Source organism: Dromiciops gliroides, chromosome 5 (assembly GCF_019393635.1).
Source record: "Dromiciops gliroides isolate mDroGli1 chromosome 5, mDroGli1.pri, whole genome shotgun sequence".
Taxonomy (NCBI): Eukaryota; Metazoa; Chordata; class Mammalia; order Microbiotheria; family Microbiotheriidae; genus Dromiciops; species Dromiciops gliroides.
In genome coordinates this window covers 64,505,779-64,522,148 of record NC_057865.1, presented here as the reverse complement: position 1 = coordinate 64,522,148, position 16,370 = coordinate 64,505,779, and the positions used below count along the sequence as shown (strand labels likewise).

Below are 16,370 nucleotides of genomic sequence, written 5' to 3'. Positions count from 1 at the left end.
TGCCACCTGCTGCTTCTACCTCCAGTAACTATGAATCATATGCAAACATCAGAATTAGGAATGAGAGCCTGTATGTGTATGAGTCTGTTGGTCAGTTTGGCTGACAAAATGCCTTAGTTAATAAGCCCTTGCTTAGATGACTTTTTTTTTTTTTTAGTGAGGCAATTGGGGTTAAGTGACTTGCCCAGGGTCACACAGCTAGTAAGTGTTAAGTGTCTGAGGCTGGATTTGAACTCAGGTACTCCTGACTCCAGGGCCGGTGCTCTATCCACTGTGCCACCTAGCTGTCCCTTAGATGACTTTTGAGGCTCCTTTCAACTGTGTAATAAATCTTTGGTTGGCAATTTGCCCTCCTCTGACCTCACAAATTTAGGAGCCCAGATTAATTTGAGGATATTGATACTTTGACCAGGGAAGATGATTTGGACTAATGTGATTTGGGGATACTGATATATATATATATTTATTTATTTTTTTGCGGGGCAATGGGGGTTAAATGACTTGCCCAGGGTCACACAGCTAGTAAGTGTTAAGTGTCTGAGGCCGGATTTGAACTCAGGTACTCCTGACTCCAGGGCCAGTGCTTTAACCACTGTACCATCTAGCTGCCCCACGGATACTGATATATTTTTGATATGGGTCTGGGGCAACTCAGAGAACTTTCTCCTTGAGAAGCTAAACTAAAAGACGGACACACCTAATAAGCAAGGGAAATAAGAGAAGCCCACCCGGGATTGAGAAAACTCCAGAAGTTAGGACCACCACCCTCATTCAAGCCTCTTCCATCTCACTCGAGATAAATCCACTGGGTGTGGCAGCTACCTTAGTTGCACCAGGGGACAAAGATATGATCACCCCTACTTCAAGCCTTTCCCACCCCCAAAGGGAACTTTCTATACTCAGGTGGTCACCCCATCTGTCCCTCCACCATCAGTCCTCTATATAGGCTTTGGCTTCCCTCCCGGAGAGAAATGTCTCTAAGCCATTTTCTCCCCTTGAGGCAAAGTCTTTAACTTTCCTCTTAGTCACTTTCTCTAGTGCCCAAATAAAAGGCCATTTTACTCTGATTGGATTTGTGTGGGAGAGGTGTAATTCTTTAAAGAGGAATGCCTAAGGACTCCCGCACCACCTATTTCCCCTGTGACATATTTTTTTACCCTTTCCACAGGAATTTGAGGATTGAACTGCTGCTGATTAACTCTCAGAGGAACGAAGCTATCTCTGTCCATTGATGAACATGCAGTCAGTATGCTTTGGGTTTGGCCCAGCAGACACATCTGCCATGAACAGACATGCCCTTTAGCTTTTCAACTCAACCCTATCTCAAGAATGGATGGAATTTGCCAAGAGAGAAGCTTATCCTCTTGGCCAGTCAAGGATCTATTCTAGGCCAGGCGCTGTAGAAACTGACAGGAAAGTCTTCCTAACAATTGGCTGTAAGTGTGAAATGGGCTGCTTTGAGGGGTAGTGGGTTCTGTTTCATTTGAAGTCTTCAAACAAAGGCCGGATGACCGCTTGTTAGATACAGAGAGAATTCTTGTTCAGTCCCTGGAGTTCCCTCTGAGATCTGTTTCATCTCTGAGTTTCTGTGATTCAGTCAGCTGCTGAATGTCTCAGTGCTCTGGAAAACAAAGCGAAATGACAATTAAAAACAGGTAGGAGGGGTAGCTAGGTGGCACAATGGATAGAGCACCGGCTCTGGAGTCAGGAGGACCTGAGTTCAAATCTGACCTCAGTCACTTGACACTTACTAGCTGTGTGACCTTGGGCAAGTCACTTAACCCCAATTGCCTCACCAAAAAAAAACAAACAAACACCAACAACAAAACAGGTAGGAAAGAAAGATTATCTCTTGTATAATAAGCTGAGGTGCTTATGAGAGAATATGGTATAAAATTAATGATGAATGACAGCTCACCAAAACCAGCAAGGTCAGAAAGAAAAAGGAAAAAAAACCCACAACATCTCAGCCATTTGTGTGTAAACACATTTTCTGCTTTTATTTGGGTTTCAAGAGACAACACAGATAAAATACTTTGATCAAACACAAGTTTCTATTTGGTCAGAAGAACAGGCTGACTTGTAAGTCTTTTTTCTGGCTGCAGGAAATGAAGTAGTGAGGGAAAATACCCATGACCTCCTGAAAGACCTGATGTGTCCTGTGTTGTGGCACACATAACTTATAAATATACAGTGTTTGTACATAGCATTGAAAAACAGAAGTGCACGTGCAAGATGAAACCAAGTTATTTATCCCCCTCTTCCTTCTCCAAGTACTATGTCTTCACCCAAGCCCTTTGCTCTTGGTCTAAGAAATAGAATGTATTCTATTTACCCTGCAGATGGATTATCAATGACTCCAGCAGGTCAGGGACACTGCTGTAAATGTGGGTTTTTTTTCTATCCTCCTAGACAAAGTGGGACTCTTACTTTGATTTTCATTAAAACACGCCACTCTTGTCATAGTGGATCTCCCAGGAAGGGGGTTAGCAGCAAGGGCATGTTCTGCATTAGAGCTGATATGAAGGGCAGACAACTGAGCAAAGAGATAATACAGGGACAAATATGGATGTAGTTCTTACAATATCAAGATTCAATACAGCTACCACACATAAAGTGACATATCCATAATATATTGTACAAGCTTAAACAGCAACACATGTTGATTTGCAACACTGTACAGTTTAAATCTAAAGTGCACAGCCTCAATCTGAGGTGACAAGACGGGACTATCAATAGAATAAAAGGCAACACAATTATAGACACAATTTGTTTCCTTTTCTTGCTTTCTTCACATTCTTATGACATTACACAAAGTCAGTACCGTTTCTACATTTCAGATAAAATAAAAACGCACTGCACTTTTTTCAAGTATTTTAAAGAAAGAAAGAAACACAATATTGCTTCAGAAACAAAAATGGCCATGTTGATTCTATTTAAAGCTAAAACCAAAACTTTCCAAGGGTTATAAAGAACAGTCTCACATATGTAGGATTTGGCAAAGGGAACCTGGGCTAACTCTCAGAGAGTCTTGTTTTCTCTTTACCGGGGGAATGTAGACAAACTTTAAAATATTTTAATTGAAAGTCACTGAATCTACTCTACTTGGGCTTTTGATCTTGCCCTTATTCACTGGGTCATAGATAGATGGGGACTTAGCAGCACAGTGTTAAGCAAAAATACTCTTAAATATGGAGAAACACTCTCCTTGGGGTTAGGTAGGCAGGGACCCTTTCAGTAAAAACTAGACCATAATTTCATTTTCAGGTGCAAGGATTTGAATTTTTGAATACCATTAGCTTATCACAGAAATTGGCATCTTCTCTGAGTTAACAGATGGCACCAGAAGGGATGAGCATCTCAGGCTACAGAGGGAAGAGATCAGGATATTGAGCTTCATTGTCTTCTTCAAGAAGGATGGGCTGGTTAGAGCTCTTGTCTAATAAAATCACAATTAATTGCTGGTCCATTTCACAAAAGCTCACAACATATAATCATATGCTGAATCCGAAAAGTCAATTCATAGGAAGGAATAGGAAGTTGGGCTGCAGAACAAATATCCGAATGACATTCTTGTACCTCAGGAGAATAAACACAAAGGCATATATAAAGAGTTATCTTCTAATGTCTCCAGTTGAATACATTGATAGGGGAATAGGAGAGCTGGATCCAAAAGTCAAGTATGCCTAAGCATATATTTTTAAAATACATAATAAAAGCAAGGTCTTGCATGGAGCATAGGAGAAAGGATGCAAGAGTTAGCTATTTCACCCCACTAGACAGTTATTTAGCTACTATTATCAGGCAGGGAATCTTGCCTTTTTTCTGATATATTTTGATCAAGAACTGTATTAGGATACATATTCATGAGTATTCTTCCTTCCTCTCCACACTTAGAGTTTTTGTATCCATAGAGATTTTATGACCTTCAGTAATTTCTCAACAGGTGTGGAGGAAAGGAGAGCCTGCTTGATGATATAAATAAGTAATTGGGGTCTGCACATATGAACTCAGAGAACTATCTCTGTGCCCACTTCCTCATATGTTGTTGCTTCATAAGATGCACTTACCTTAATACCCCCAATATAAGAGGCTGCAAGGAGAGACCTAGGAGAATCAATTGCTATTCAACCTTGGGGGATCTGCTACTCCAAGTATTTTGGTCACTATTCTGTATTCTTGGGGAGACAGTAAAGGTCTACTCACGATGATGACTTACTATGGGAATTTAGGAAAGTTTAAGTTTGTATGGGAGGAAAAGAGTCATCCATATTATTTCAATGCTCTTGCCAGGTTCCCAATATTGGTGAACTTCTCATTAACGATAAGTGGGAATGATAAGTAAGCCTCTGTGAAGTAAATGACTTCTTCCTGGTCACCTACTGGAGGTTATATAGCATATAGAAAGATCTTTTAATTTTTTTACATAGATCTTTTTTTTTTCTGCCAAGTGGGAATTTAATTTTCTTGGCTTATCACATCTAAGGAACATTCTTCAATCACTTCTGCTCAGTCCCTAATTTTCCATTTCCCTAATCCAAATGACCTAATTATTCAATGCTGTTTGGGAAGATGCTTTGAGAATGAGCATCAACTGTTTACAGGGGAGGAAAGAACTGGAAGGCAGAAGAAAGAAAATCATCTTAATAGAATCTTAGATTGAGGTTTGGCAAATACTATGTACTAAGTGGGTCGCTGAGGGAAGACCATGTGGAATACTTAATTGGGAAGAGTACCCTATTGTTGGCCTGTAATTGATCTGATCTAGCAATTTAAAGAGCTTCAATGCTCTTGGGAGGTTTTGAAATACTAAACTTTAGAGATGTGACAAGCTGTGAGACATGTAGAAATAAGTTGTTCCACATTTTAAGAATTTGTGGGTCTGTGTTTCAAAATAAACATTACTAAATATCTCATGTGCCTACATTGGAAGAAAAACAAATCTGTTTAGTTTTTCATTTCTGCCCCGGAATTTTTTATAACCCATATAAAATAAAAATCTATACTTTACAAAATAGGATCTTCTTTATATATATATATTTCCTTTTGTAAAATTATATGTATTTAAATACATTTGAAATGTTGCTATAGGTAAATTAGAAATTCTTTTCTAATACTATGAAAAAGGCAAGAGTTTTAATTTTCAACATACATTTTATATTTGCGTTATCTTTTTTCCCTACTGCACCCCAAAGAATATTTTGAGTCTTGGGGGGCAAATTTGGCACCATTCAACCCTACTACTCTGAAACGAAAATACATACTAACTTTGCTCACTTTCCTGGAATTGGGGGAACCATTTTGAACAGTTTTCAGCTTTTCCTTATTAATTGTACTGCTAATTATGAAAGAGGTATTCATCCTCAAACTTAAGGAAGGACTTTTAAAAGGAGCAATGTTTCCTGGTTTTTTAAACTGTACTCTACATTGACACCACAATATAGAAATAGGTTCACTTTGGAACAAACTACAAATACATTCACACAGTTTGTGACAACTTAATTGTCTAGCTAGAGAGCTGGGATAGCTTGGTTGACTGGATGATTATAAATCCTGTCCAAGGCGTTCTATTTCCTCAATCAGGAAATCAATGTCTTGATGAGTTGCTGCTGGATTTGAGATGACCATGCGAAAGAAATTGACTTTATCTCCCAAGGGTTGGTAGCTGACCATTGTGGTTCCATACTCCATCATTCTGGCTTTAATCACAGGGGCAACCTATGGAAGAGACCAAATAATTGTGTTTTTCTTCTTATACAAATATAAAAAAATCATGAATCTTTTTATTTTTGAAATTAGGTTTCCTTTAAAAAATCAGTACCATATTTGTCTTCCCTTTAAAAAGTAAATTCTTAGTTTTCTTGAGATTAGATGAAGTTATTGGTTTACAGTGCAATGTGATTAAGACCTCAAGGGTATCATAGTATAGTGATGAGAGCATTAGAGCCAGGATTCTTGCATTTGAGATCTTGTCCTGCCACTTATTAGCCATGTGTCCTTATCAGAGACTTTGTTTCCTCATCTATAAAATGAAGGGATTGAAATAGATTATCTCTAAAGTATTTTCCAACTGTAATATTATATTTGATTCTGTGATCTTCAGTGCCATTATAGGGAACAAATGATGGCATTTTTGTAAGGTTTCACACTAACAAGTTAGGTGTTAATAGTGTTTTTTTCCTTAATGTGATGGATAACTGATGAGAGATTGAGATGATGAGAGAGAGCTAGTCTTGGTGTTACGGTTCAAGTACTATCTCTGATATATACTATCTGAGTGATGGTGAGCAAGTCACTTAACAGTTCAGTACTTCTAGGTAACTCTATAAAATGTGACATTTTAGAACAGCTGCTGATTTGTATTGTTTTAGATTTGTATTGTTTTCTGACTGGGGGTCTCTCCACACCAATGACAAAACAAAACAAACAATCCATTCGACAATCCAAGTGGTCCATTGGTAGCCAATAGATCCAGAGATGAATCCCTGATGTGGGTCCCAATGGAGTATTTGGAGAATAGTTGCATAGGATGAAGGGAACATATAGATTGTGTTCTTCATCACTGGAAGAAGTACCCAAGACCACAGTTTGTCAGAAGATTGAAGCATTACCTTATTGGTTTTTGTTTTTAAGATGGTGCTAGTGGTTATTTAGGAGAGGGTGTAAGTTATTTATAATTGTGCTAAAGGGTAGAATGTCTAGCTATTCTAACCCAATAAATTTAAATACATTAGAAAAAAAGTTTGGAAAACTGAATATCAAGGCCAGAAGATAAATGGATCAGTAGTAACTTCCATTTGTTTCAAGAGCCTTTTAAGTTTTTGATGTCCCAATTCCATCCTATTCCATTTTAAATCTTTTTTTTGGGGGGGTAATGTTTCAGTTTCTAAAAATCATAGCATTCTGTTGAAGTGGAGGTAATTCAGCATAAGAATTTACATGTCTAACTGAGAGTGGGAGTGTGAGGAGGTCAGCAGAGTAGCACGGATACATCAACTATAAATCTAACAGAATCGTAGAACAGATTTGAGTTCACAAAACAAATTCTGGTCTAATGGCTAAGTCCTGTAGCCTTTGAAGTTGTTGTTGAGTCATTTTCCAGTCATGTCCGACTCTTCATGACCCCATTTGGAATATTCTTGGCAAAGATACAGGAGTGATTTGCCATTTCCTTCTCCAGCTCATTTGACAGATGAGAAGATTGAGGCAAACAGGATGAAGTAACTTGTTCAGCGTCACATAGTTAGTAAGTGTCTGGGGTCAGATTTGAATTCAGGAAAATGAGTCTTCCTGATTCCAGGCCCAGTGCTGTAGCCACTGTGCCAGCTAATGGAAAGGGTGCTAGATTTGAAGTCAAACCACCTGGACTTTAGGTAAGTCATTTGCCTTCTTGGGACTCAGTTCCCTCATCTGTAAAATGGCCATTGTAATGTTTGCACTGTTTACTTTCACCTCATTCTGAGGAAGCTCATACAGTTAGAAGATAGAAACAATTTTATAACAAAAGAATAAAGTAATAAAAAAGTCAATTTTGCTAATTGCAAGAGGGAAAGAAAAGGTATGCTAGTGAAAATGGGACATTTGTGTATGTATGTATGAATTTGTGTGACAGAGACAGATACAAGAGAACAGGAGACTGAGACAGAAAGAGAGGGAGGAGGAGGAGGAGAAGGAGAGGAGAAGAAAAGAGAGAAGAAGCAGGAGAAGGAGGAAGAGGAGGAGGAGGGGAGACAGAGAGAGAGGGAGGAGGAGGAGGAGGAGGGGAGACAGAGAGAGAGGGAGGAGGAGGAGGAGGAGAGAGAAAGAGAGGAGAAGCAGGAGAAGGAGGAAGAGGAGGAGGAGGGGAGACAGAGAGAGAGGGAGGGAAGGGGGGAGAGCGAGTGAATACTGCATTTTGGGAGGCTTCTTAGGTTGTATGTTTGTAAATATTCCCAATACCAAGATATCTTTCCTTGTATGGTTTCTGCTGGGTAATGTATGTTTCACTGATATACAGGAAAAACATCTGATACTGTTATAAATGACAGCACCAGAATGTTAGTCATCCAAGAAACTTCAGGGTTTTTTTAGGCACAAGTCCAACAATTTGTTTTGCCTTTCAGAAATGGAGAGTACACCTGTTTTTCACTCCTAGATATTTAGCTTCTTTTAATAGAAATAAAAAAACCCCAAAGTGATAATCTCTCTAATCCTATGATTTCTTTTTTGTTTGTTTGTTTGTTTATTTTTTTGGTAAGGCAATGGGGGTTAAGTGCCCAGGGTCGCACAGCTAGTAAGTATCAAGTGTCTGAGGCCGGATTTGAACTCAGGTACTCCTGACCCCAGAGCCAGTGCTCTATCCACTGCGCCACCTAGCTGCCCCTATCCTGTGATTTCTTAATCCTTATCCCCTTCCATAATCATCTGTTAATTGCTGCACTGCATTTTCTACCCTTAAAATGCCTAGCACAGGGGGCAGCTAGGTGGCGCAGTGGATAGAGCACTGGCTCTGGGGTCAGGAGTACCTGAGTTCAAATCCGGCCTCAGACACTTAACACTTACTAGCTGTGTGACCCTGGGCAAGTCACTTAACCCCAATTGCCTCACCAAAAAAAAAAAAAAAAGGATTAAAAAAAATGCCTAGCACATATGAAATCTTTAGGTTATCAGGACCAAATTAAATAAATGGACTGTGTTTTTGGACAAATCTGGTTTCCTTATCTGTTCAAAGAGAGGCTTAGACTAGGTTACTTATAAGACTTCTTACTCTAAACACACTATGACCAATAGAATGGTGGAAAGAGCTTTGGATTTGGCATCAGAAGACCTGGGTCTAAATCCTGACTCTTCTACTGATTTTGTAACTGACCTTGTACAAGGTCATTAACTTCTCTGAGAATTAGTTTCTTTATCTGTAAAGCGAATGGGCTGGATTTCATGATTTCTAAGGCCCCTTCCTTCTTGGAATGTGCTCAAATCTGGCATGAACTTTTACGTGTGCTCAACATTGTTCTTTGAGCTAGCACAGGGTGGGCTATTCCCTTTGCGATGAACCTGAATATGAACTGAGGTTTGAAATTGGGATCTCTCTAGTCAGTGTTCAAGGTTCAGTGCAGAGAGTAAACCTCAACAGAAGCAGTTAGCATGCAAAAACTAACTTCTGATAGAAAATACAATGGACAGAATCACCTGGAAAGTGAAAGTGGAGGATGCAAAGTGTGAGGCTAAAGCCTTAGTGGTTGTATGTGTGGCCAGGACCAGAAATCTCAAATTAGAAAGGGGACTCCAGTTTCTGAGACCAATTTGGTAACTTTATGAATGTGAAGAAACTTAAGACACAAGGAAGAATCCCTGTTTCTGAGTTTCAATTGTTTGTTAGACTTAATGGTCTCCAAATGGAGGGATTGATATATGGGGTTCTTGTATATCATCTAGACCTTTACAGCTATTCAAAACATGTGAGATACTGATCATAATGGACTTGACATCATGTCCGGACTTAATGCCTAAATGGGTAACCTAAGCAAACAGCAGCAGAATTTCATGAAATGTGATCACTTCTGTTTTCTTAGATGTGTGAAAATCAAAGGTCAAAACACTAATCTGTTATCAGTCCACGTGTTCGGGCAGACTTTGGAATAAACAGTATCTAAGTCCACCTGCCTTTGAACATGGCAAATCCACAGCTGTCTAAATAGATAGGTTACCTCCAGAAGATGTTGGGGAGGACACAGTGCCAAATAAATGGAATATCAGTAGCAACTGATTAAACACTAACAATGAGTGTGAAGGGAGAATAAGATCCTGATGACTTGGATGAATGCATTAACTTCTCATTTCCTTCTCAACATTTTGCCCTATTCCTGGATCAGCAGAATAAGGAAAAGGCTTTCCTTTCCTTCAGACTAAGAGTTCACCAGAGATCTAATCAACAAGAGCCCTATTGGGGCACTGCAAGTGGAGATGAAGGGTGTTAGGGGATTATTCTTTACTGCTGGTCCATTAACTTTCTCATGCTTGTTAAAATAAGGGTCAGTGAACACTTCCACTGCTTGAGTCAACATTTGCTTTCTCCAAAGAGAGGGTTTATGTTAAAGTAGCAGGAATTAAGCAGGGGAGAAAGTATAGAAAATCTGTTTCTATTGTGTATTAACAAATCACAAGATATTAACACACTTATAGCTAGCTATGGGAAGGCAGAATGATAAAATTTGAAAATAATTTTACGTTCTTTCTGTCTCTCTGTCTTTGTCTCTGTCTATCTCTGTGTGTATGTGTCTCTGTCTTTCTGTCTCCATGCCCACTACTGACTTCCAACAGAGAAACTCCTACCAGTGCAGATATAAAGACAGACAGATTCTCTCTTACTTATAGTTTTAGAAAATTGTTTGGGACAGGGAAGTGAAATGTCCTGCTCATAGTCGCATAGCCAGCCTGTGTATATGTCAAAAACATGACTTGAGCCTTTTTTCCCATATGTCAACTATAACATTCCCTCTTCTTAAAGTGTTATAAAAGTTAGTTATTCATTTTAATAATAATAAGAGAAGATGAAAAAACTAATCTTGAACTTTAAAGACTACGTTCATTCATTCAACTCCCCCTTCCTCCTCTACTCCCCAATATCTAAAAAAAGCAGATTACTATAGTAATCCTTCCCAAAAGCACAGTTCAGTGTTGCTTCTACTCTTTATTGTTAGACCCATTCCTACCTATTTGTAAGCCCTTCAAGCCATAATGGACTGTATTAAGGCGATAGAAGAAATGGAGATAATGACTGAGTGTAATGAAGACAAAAGGAACCAGAGACACTGCTATCAATATATCTGTCTTGTGACTCCAGAGGAAGTGCCCTTCAAGACTGAATAATGGCATTTCTGAATAGAGCCCTCTGTTACCACTCATCTCTCCCTACTTCACATGGGTCTATCTGCACTGCAGTTATCAGTAGCCTATCACACACCCCTTTTCTGCTTCAGTGTCTATCAGAGTGAGCCCCTTATGTGATCACAATCTTATTTTCTAGTGCAGAAAGATTCTCATCTTAATTGAATTCTTGAAGAATGGCAGAGCAGAGGCAACAATCCAGCTCAACTTTCTGAATATTCCTCTCCAAACAACTTTGAAATGGCACATCAAATAGTCGAATTCTGGTGTGATATAGCCAACTGAAACATTTTTTTTCCAGCCAAAGACAACTTAGGAGGTTGGAAGGAGAGATCTGTGCCATTGTGGTGGGGACCAGCCCGGACCACATGGGGCAGCAACAACAGAGGTAAGCCTGGTAGGTGCCTGCAACAACAGCAGTAGAGGCAGCAGCTTCAGGAGTTCTTACTCCCCAGAGATGGTAAGGGGGTCAGACAACTGGTGAGAAGGAGATTACAGGGGATGTTGAGCTGACACTCAGCACCCAGCAACTGGGTGCGGGACCAGGTGCTGTTTGGCCACTCCATTACCCATATGCAGTTCTGGGTCACAGTTGCAGGGTGGAGAGGAGCGCTTGTGGGTTGTCACAAGGAAGCAGGTTCTAGGGAAGAGAGGAATACTGGCTCTTGTGGCTGTAGGGGCATAGGGGTACTGGTTGTGGTTTCAGGGTAGAGAGGAGTTAAGTTAGTGCTTATGGTTGTGGGGGAGCAGAGGCCTTTCCTGGGTAAAGACTAAAGTGCAGGCCAGGAGAGCAGTGACCATACCTGTCCCAGGCTAACACCACCTTAAAAGCACCAAAAACTTTCAGACCCCCCAGAACTAGCTCTGAAAACAGCAGCATGAAAAAACTAGATGCTTGTGACAGTGCTTCCCCAGCCCTAGGTGAGCAGAGCCTAACTTTAGCATAAAGTTAAAAGTCAAGAAATAGATTAGAAAAATGAAGTAGCTCACATAAAAGAAATAAGAAAAAACTGATGGAGTGGAGGGGAAGATGAGGAAGGAGTGGGGGAGTGAGTGAGCCTTATTCTCATCAAAACTGGTTCAAAGAGGGAATAACATGCACACTCAAGTGGGTATAGTAATATATTTTTCCCTGAGGGAAAGTGGAAGGGGGAAGGGGATAAGGGAGGGAGAGATGAAGGAAGGGAGGGCAGATTGGGGGAGGGGGCAGTAAAAAGCAAAACACTTTTGAGGAGGGATAGGGTGAAAGAAGATAGAAAATAGAGTAACTATTAAGGGGAAGGAATAGGATGGAGGGTAATACAGTTAGCAATAGTAATTGTGAAAGAAATGATGAGCAGGATGCTATCAGAAAGACTTGTGAAAAATTTGAACGATCAACAGAGAAAGAACTGATGGTATCTGAATACAGATTGAAGTAAAATTTTATTTGTTAGTTCCTCTTTCTAAAGTTATTTCATCTGTTTTCTTTCACAACCTGAATAATATGAAGATGTTTTGCATGACTGCACATGTATGTATGACTTATTGAATTGCTTGATTTCTTAGGGAAGGGTGAGAAGGGAGGAAGAAAATTTGAAACAAAAAGTTTTAAAAAAATCAACGTGAACAAAAATTTTTTTTACATGTAACTTGGGGGAAATTCGAAATAAAGAAATTACAAAAAAAAAAAAGAAAAATGAGAAAACAACAACAAAAAAGGACCTGACCATAAAAAAATATACAATGGTGACAGGGAAGACCAAAACACAAACTTGGAAGACAGTGATATGAAAACAGCTACAAAGTCTCAAAGAGAAAAACTCTTCAGATTGGAACCAGCTCAACAAGCATTACTGAAATCGTTAAAGAAAGAGATGAGTCATAGAAAATAATTGGGAAAAGAAATGAGTGATGTTAGAAAATTATGAAAAGTGAATCAACATCTTGGTAGAAGAGTCACAAAAACATACTGAAGAACTTATATTAGAAACATATCTTAGAAACCAAAATTGGCCACATGGTAAAAGAGGCACAAAAATTCACTGAAGAACTTAAAAAGCAGAATAGGCCAAATGGAAAAAGAGGTACAAAAGCTCACAGAAGAAAATAATTCCTTAAAAATTAAAATTGGACAAGTGGAAGCTAATGACTCCACAAGGCATCAAGAAATAATAAAACAAAGTCAAAAGAATGAAAACATAGAAGAAAATGTGAAATAACTCTCAAGAAAGACAACTGGCCTGGAAAATAGATCAAGGAAAGATCATTTAAGAATTTTTGGATTACCAGAATGCCATGATCAAAAAAGAGCATAGATATCATATTACCAGAAAGTATAAAGGAAAACTGCCCCACAATATCTGAGATTCAGAGGGTAGAAGATAAATTGAAAGAAGCCACTGATGACCTCCGGAAAGAGATCCCAAAATGAGAACTGGGAATATTATAGTCAAGTTCTAGACCTCCCAGGTCAAGGAAACAATATTGCAAACAGCCAGAAAGAAACCATTCATATATTGTGGAGCACAATCTGGCTCACACAAGATTTAGTGGTTTTCACATTAAAGGAATGGAGGGCTTGGAATATGATATTCCAGAAGGCAAAGGAGCTAGGATTACAACCTTGCAAAACCTGCCCAGCAAAACTGAGTATAATCCTTTGGGGGGGGGGAAATAGATATTTAATGAAATAGAGGACTTTCAAGGATTCCTGATGAAAAGACCACAGATAATTAGAAAATGTGACATTCCAATATAAGACTCAAGAGAAGCATGAAGAGATAAACATGAAAAAGAAATCATAGAGGATTCAGTAAGGTTAAACTGCTTACATTCCTATATGGGAAGGTGAAACATGAAACTCTTAAGAACTTTATTATTATTAGGGCCATTAGAAGGACTCTACATAGACAGAGGGCATGGGATGAACTGATTACATTGGGATGATCTAAAACACTGGATGGGTGAGAAAGAAGGATTCATTAGGAGAAGGGGGAAAGGAGAGGAAGAATGGGGAAAATTATTTCACATAAAAGAGGTGCTTAAGGAAGAGCTTTAGTGGAGGGGAAAATGGGGGTAGTCACAGGCAATACTTGAACCTCACTCTTATCTGAATTGGTTCAAAGAGGGAAGAATACACCCCCCCTCACCCCCCCCTACACATACAGACACTCAATTGGGTGTAGAAATCTTGTTGTTCAATCATTTTGTTACTTGTGTCTGACTTTTCATGACTCCATTTGGGGTTTTCTTGGCAAAGATACTGGAGTTGTGTTTTTTTTGTTGTTTGTTTTGTTTTTGTTTTTGTTTTTTTTTTTACTATTTCCTCCTCTAGTTTATTTTACAGATGAGGAAATGGAGGCGAATAGAGCTAAGTGACTTACCCAGACACAGTTAGTGTCTGAGGACAGATTGAACTCAATGAAACATGATCTCTGAGTGCAAATTGAAGTATATTTTTCCCTTTCTTGCTTTTTGTGTGTGACATGCCTAATATGGAAATAAGTTTTGCATGATTTCATGTCTGTAATTGACATACTGCTTGCCTTCTCAATGAGTGGTGCAGGTGTCAGAGGGAGAAAGAGAAATTGGAATTAAAAATTCAAAAAAAGAATGTTAAAAATAAAGAAATAGTAAATTTGATAAAAAAAAAGTGTGAGGATAAGGCTATGTATGTCTGGAAACCTATTTCTGCCGTCCAGAGGTGTCTCTTCTTGTTTCTATACACAGGCTTGGTAGAGTGACTTTTTTTTCACCTTTTTTTTTTTTTTTTTTTTTGCAGGGTGATGAGGGTTAAGTGACTTGCCCAGGGTCACACAGCTAGTAAGTGTCAAGTGTCTGAGGCCGGATTTGAACTCAGGTACTCCTGAATCCAGGGCCGGTGCTTTACCACTGTGCCATCTAGCTGCCCCGGTAGAGTGACTTTTGACCCACCTTCCATGGGCTTCCTTTGTTATCATGCCCACCTTCCTTTGTTATCAGGAGCCTTCCCTGCCACCTTTAGATTAACAGGTTACCTAATTAGCATTTCAGGATCTGATCCCCACAATTCTTTATTATCCACCAAAGATACCCCGTCTAGCTAGTAACCAACTTTGCCTTAGTGGGGCTGATATGGTCTATGGCCCTTTACCTGACTTTACCATTTTTGGTTTATTGTGCTGAATGAACCTTCTTGCTTTACCCTCATTCTGCCTCTATGGTTCTTGAAAAGCCAGCCGCAGAATCATCTCACCCCATGGGAAGAATTTCTCTTGCCATACCCAACCTATGTCATGCCATTGGGATACCCTAAGCTTATAAAACTTTGCCCAGGACAGGAGTCTAAACCATTAAGAAGCTATATTTACCTCCCAAGATTCATCTTAGAAAGCAAGGGTAAAGACTATGAATATCATGTCTCAAGGAGGACACCCTGTTCCTCTAACTAATGCCCCAGCTAAGAGCTTGCCCTTAACCTTGTGTCCTTTGATTCTCTTACACCTTGACCTCATAAGCAGAGCCAGTAGGGGCAAGCCATTGGGCAAATGCCAAGCTGCTAATCAGAGGCCAGGAGTTTGGGGCCATTGCTTTTTCCTCTTCTCCATCCTCCAAATCATGCAAAAATGACCAGTCACACCCCCTTGCCCCTGCTGATCAGCAGGCAAATATCCTCCTCATTCCCCTATATACTATGCACACTAGCCTCCATCCTTAGATCTGTTTCCCTTCAGCCCTTCAGTGGTTAGATTATTTTTGAAGGGCTTTTCATTGAACAAAACTCTTTTCTCTAACATGTTTTTCTCATTCATTTTAGATATAAATGGAGAAAGGTTAAACTTAAAATACGTATGTGGTTGCATTTCCATTTCTTAGTGACTGGGCAGCTAAAGCAATTATCCAGACAGACAGATTCAGTAATGAAAACAGAGGGGTAGAAGGGAGAATTCATTATAGGTTTCACAGCACCTTCTTCCAATATTTAGACTGTCAAGAGTGTGTTAATGATTTGTTACCCTTGATTCCCAGGAAATGATTTCTTTTTCCATCATATGTTATATGATATGTTAAAACCTACATTTGTGATTTAAAGAGGAAGACATGAGTTCAAATTCTACCTCTAACAGTTATTGGCTATATAACCATAGACAAATCACTTAAACTCAATGAGTTTCAATTCCTTTTATGGAAATTTGAATATGGGAAGGATCAGTGATTCCTCAGTGTTTTACTTCCCGATATGTACTTCCTATATCAATTACAGATCTAACCCAACTCATCTCAAGACGGAAAATAAGTCCTGTGGAGTTTCCTGAGGAATAGAGAGGTTAAGTGACTTGTCCATGGTCACACCATTAGAAGGAAGAAGGACAAGAAGGAAGAAGGGCAGGATATTAATTCTGGTCACCTTGACTCTTAGCCTAGCACTTTATCCACCACTTTATACAGTAAATTTTTCTTTTTTCTTTTTGCGGGGCAATGAGGGTTAAGTGACTTGTCCAGGGTCACACAGCTAGTAAGTGTCAAGTGTCTGAGGCTGGATT

At 39.3% G+C, this 16,370-nt stretch overlaps 1 protein-coding gene across 1 annotated transcript in view; it reads right to left on the bottom strand.

Moving 5' to 3' along the window:
• Positions 1–1,984: 1,984 nt before the first annotated feature.
• GAD2 (glutamate decarboxylase 2) overlaps positions 1,985–16,370 on the bottom strand; it is an 86,449-nt gene continuing 72,063 nt past the window's right edge. The window contains 1 exon segment of the mRNA XM_043967151.1: positions 1,985–5,718. Coding sequence (XP_043823086.1) covers positions 5,545–5,718 — 174 coding nt within the window. The 3' untranslated portion in view covers positions 1,985–5,544.